Genomic DNA, 4,665 nt, shown 5'->3' with positions numbered 1-4,665 from the left:
GACATATATATATATATAATATATATATATATATATATATATATATGTCGTACCTAGTAGCCAGAACACACTTTTTGGACTACTATGCAAGGCCCGATTTGCCTAATAAGCCAAGTTTTCCTGAATTAATATGTTTTCTCTAATTTTTTTCTTATGAAATGATAAAGCTACCCATTTTATTATGTATGAGGGAATTTTTTTTTTATTGGAGTTAAAATTAACGTAGATATATGACCGAACCTAACCAACCCTACCTAACCTAACCTAACCTACCTTTATAGGTTAGGTTAGGTTAGGTAGCCGAAAACGTTAGGTTAGGTTAGGTTAGGTTAGGTAGGTTAGGTAGTCGAAAAAACATTAATTCATGAAAACTAGGCTTATTAGGCAAATCGGGCCTTGCATAGTAGGCTGAGAAGTGCGTTCTGGCTACTAGGTACGACATATATATATATATATATACATATATATACATATATATATATATTATATATATATATATGTCGTACCTAGTAGCCAGAACGCACTTCTCAGCCTACTATGCAAGGCCCGATTTGCCTAATAAGCGAAGTTTTCATGAATTAATTGTTTTTCGACTACCTAACCTACCTAACCTAACTTTTTCGGCTACCTAACCTAACCTAACCTATAAAGATAAGTTAGGTTAGGTTAGGTAGGGTTGGTTAGGTTCGGTCATATAATTACGTTAATTTTAACTCCAATAAAAAAATTGACCTCATACATAATGAAATGGGTAGCTTTATCATTTCATAAGAAAAAAATTAGAGAAAATATATTAATTCAGGAAAACTTGGCTTATTAGGCAAATCGGGCCTTGCATAGCAGGCCGAGTACGACGTTCTGGTTACTAGGTACGACATTATATATATATATATATATATATATATATATATATATATATATATATATATATATATATATATATATATATATAATCGATTTATGTCCACGTCACCATTGATCGTCTATAGACGATCGATGGTGAGGTGATCACAGCACCGCGTACGTTTGGGGGTGATCCCGGGCGTCATGGGTTCGAATCCTGTCCGAGTCAGAGTTCTTATAGTGATATATTGCACGCGGATTTAATGCAGCCTTTGTCACATATGCATATTCTTATTCCTGACTGATACTAGCCTTTTCACTTGCACTCCGGGAAATTCAGCGTTTCCGAGCATGAATAACTATTATTAGGTCCTGGTCGTCCAAAACGTTCTTTTATATATACAACCTGTAAGCCAAATTTTTTGTAAACTTTACACTTCTTTTCTGAAATTTATAATGCTACGTCGTCTTAGAAGTCATGTCATGTCAAAACATGACTTGGCATGACTGACGAGACCAACATGAGTGACGAGACCAACGTAACTGACGAGACCAACGTAACTGACGAGACCAACGTAACTGACGAGACCAACGTAACTGACGAGACCAACGTGACTGACGAGACCAACGTGACTGACGAGACCAACGTGACTGACGAGACCAACGTGACTGACGAGACCAACGTGACTGACGAGACCAACGTGACTGACGAGACCAACGTGACTGACGAGACCAACGTGACTGACGAGACCAACGTGACTGACGAGACCAACGTGACTGACGAGACCAACGTGACTGACGAGACCAACGTGACTGACGAGACCAACGTGACTGACGAGACCAACGTGACTGACGAGACCAACGTGACTGACGAGACCAACGTGACTGACGAGACCAACGTGACTGACGAGACCAGCATGACTGACGAGACCAACATGACTGACGAGACCAACATGACTGACGAGACCAACATGACTGACGAGACCAACATGACTGACGAGACCAACATGACTGACGAGACCAACATGACTGACGAGACCAACATGACTGACGAGACCAACATGACTGACGAGACCAGCATGACTGGCATGAGCTTTTTCAAATATGTTTGAGCCATGTTGTATACTTATATGTAAGTATTTTATTTCCTTACACTGCCACTTATATGTAAGTATAATCTGATGCATATACAGTATATATTGTTTTATAATATGATGTATACGTAGTGTGTGTGTATGTGTGTGTGTGTATGCTCATATAATGTGACGTGTAGTGCATATATGGTGGTAGAATTTGATATGTACATATATACTATATATAAGACTACTCATATTTATGTGGTTACAGGTCGTATATAGTATATTTATAATCTGTGCTCATATATAAACTATATATTCGGTCCTAGAATATAATGCTTAAATAGTGAACATTTACTCTCATTTTCAATTAAAGGTTTTTGTCATTACAACGTCACAACCTTCAATATTTGTTTGAATGATTTGTGTAATTCGTTCCTAAAGAAAAGTAATGTAACTTCACAATTGAAATAATTTATTGAAGTAAAAAAAGAAATTATTTAGTTATTTTTTATTTCCTGAAACTCTCATGTGCCCCATGTGCTTCGCCGTCTCTCGCATTGCTTTATCTACTTACCTACATCTTCCCATTATGGTCTGCGGAGTCCATTATTTTATCTCCTGTTCTCTCCGGCTATTTTGTGTTTCCTGCTCTCACTTGCTGTTGTGTGTTTCCTGCTCTCACTTGCTGTTGTGTGTTTCCTGCTCTCACTTGCTGTTGTGTGTTTCCTGCTCTCACTTGCTGTTGTGTGTTTCCTGCTCTCACTTGCTGTTGTGCGTTTCCTGCTCTCACTTGCTGTTGTGCGTTTCCTGCTCTCACTTGCTGTTGTGCGTTTCCTGCTCTCACTTGCTGTTGTGCGTTTCCTGCTCTCACTTGCTGTTGTGCGTTTCCTGCTCTCACTTGCTGTTGTGCGTTTCCTGCTCTCACTTGCTGTTGTGCGTTTCCTGCTCTCACTTGCTGTTGTGCGTTTCCTGCTCTCACTTGCTGTTGTGCGTTTCCTGCTCTCACTTGCTGTTGTGCGTTTCCTGCTCTCACTTGCTGTTGTGCGTTTCCTGCTCTCACTTGCTGTTGTGCGTTTCCTGCTCTCACTTGCTGTTGTGTGTTTCCTGCTCTCACTTGCTGTTGTGTGTTTCCTGCTCTCACTTGCTGTTGTGTGTTTCCTGCTCTCACTTGCTGTTGTGTGTTTCCTGCTCTCACTTGCTGTTGTGTGTTTCCTGCTCTCACTTGCTGTTGTGTGTTTCCTGCTCTCACTTGCTGTTGTGTGTTTCCTGCTCTCACTTGCTGTTGTGTGTTTCCTGCTCTCACTTGCTGTTGTGTGTTTCCTGCTCTCACTTGCTGTTGTGTGTTTCCTGCTCTCACTTGCTGTTGTGTGTTTCCTGCTCTCACTTGCTGTTGTGTGTTTCCTGCTCTCACTTGCTGTTGTGTGTTTCCTGCTCTCACTTGCTGTTGTGTGTTTCCTGCTCTCACCGGCTATTTTGTGTTTCCTGCTCTCACCGGCTATTTTGTGTTTCCTGCTCTCACTTGCTTTTCCAGTTTTTCGTTGTTTTTGTTCCCGCGGTTTTCATGTCTTCTCTTGTTTTCTTCAGCGGGTATGTGTTTTCTCTTCTTGTCTCACGCTGTTTCGGTATTCTACTTCTGGGGTTCTCTTTGTTAAGTGTCACAGACTAATTTGAGCACATCACATGTGCTCCTTTATCCGACTGAAGAACATTTTTAGTTCGACAAATTTTCCTGACATCTAATATGTCATGCAAGGCGTCGACGTTGGTCTCTCTCTCTCTCACTCACTCACTCTCAGTATTTTCCAGCAGTGTATTTCGTTGACATTACTGTATTGGAGACTTTCTTATTTGACTAGAATATTGCACCTCAAAATCGTCTTCTTCTGTCTTCGTAAACACGAAGGTCAAATAGTAATGCATTTACCTTTCCTCAGTTTGGTGGCTGTTAGTGTGTTGAATTGATGTCTGATCTGTTACATTCAAAACATATGTTTTTTCTAACCAGCTTAGTCCATAAAACAGTATATCGGGAGTTTAGGGATATTACAACCACATACCATAATCCTGTTGGATTATGGTAAGTGGATTATGGTATATTGGATTATGGTTGTACTAATTGGAATTCCGTATTAAATCTTTGTTTTATCATCATCTTTAGTCTATGCCCTATTAGTTGGTGGGTATTTATGAAGTTAATCTAGTTTTTTCAATCACAATTTTTGTATTTTATTTTATCAATTGTTTTCATTTTTTAACACATTTTTTTCATTTCTGTATCATTTTTTAATTTTTGTTTAATTTATCTTTCATCACAAATATTATACTTTTTACGCCGTTCCCCCAATGAAATTGTTTAAGTTGTTTAAGCCTCATAATCACACTTTTAATACTTGTTCTTTATCATTGTGTTGAAAATCCAAGTACTCTTAATCACACACATCACCCTAGAACATTACTGAATGTAACAGTCCTTGACGAGCTTGTAATTTGAAACACACACTGCACCGCATTTCTCCTCGCAAAATGAAAATGATTTTTAAAACACACAGAAGCAACGAGGAGAAACCAAACAAACCGGAGTTATTGGTGGGTATTAGCACGGTAGGATGCTAAATATTGCAATGTGAAACCGTAACCACCCTTCAGATTGAAAGGTGGTTTCCGTAACTGTAAAAACAGTTTAACTTTAACAGTCTCTGACATTTTAACTGACAATTTAACCTTAACTTTACTCTGTTACTTT

The 4,665-nt window shown here is 38.9% G+C and overlaps 1 protein-coding gene across 1 annotated transcript; it reads left to right on the top strand.

The window, feature by feature from the left end:
- Positions 1 to 1,346: 1,346 nt before the first annotated feature.
- LOC138372565 (cysteine-rich, acidic integral membrane protein-like) lies at positions 1,347 to 1,955 on the top strand. Its single transcript, XM_069338045.1, has one exon. The coding sequence runs from the start codon at positions 1,347 to 1,349 to the stop codon at positions 1,953 to 1,955; it is 609 nt and encodes a 202-aa protein (XP_069194146.1).
- Positions 1,956 to 4,665: the final 2,710 nt, after the last annotated feature.

This window comes from Procambarus clarkii, chromosome 39 (genome assembly GCF_040958095.1).
Source record: "Procambarus clarkii isolate CNS0578487 chromosome 39, FALCON_Pclarkii_2.0, whole genome shotgun sequence".
In the NCBI taxonomy this organism is placed as follows: Eukaryota; Metazoa; Arthropoda; class Malacostraca; order Decapoda; family Cambaridae; genus Procambarus; species Procambarus clarkii.
The sequence above is the reverse complement of the archived record's forward strand: the minus strand, read 5'-3'. Positions and strand labels throughout refer to the sequence as shown.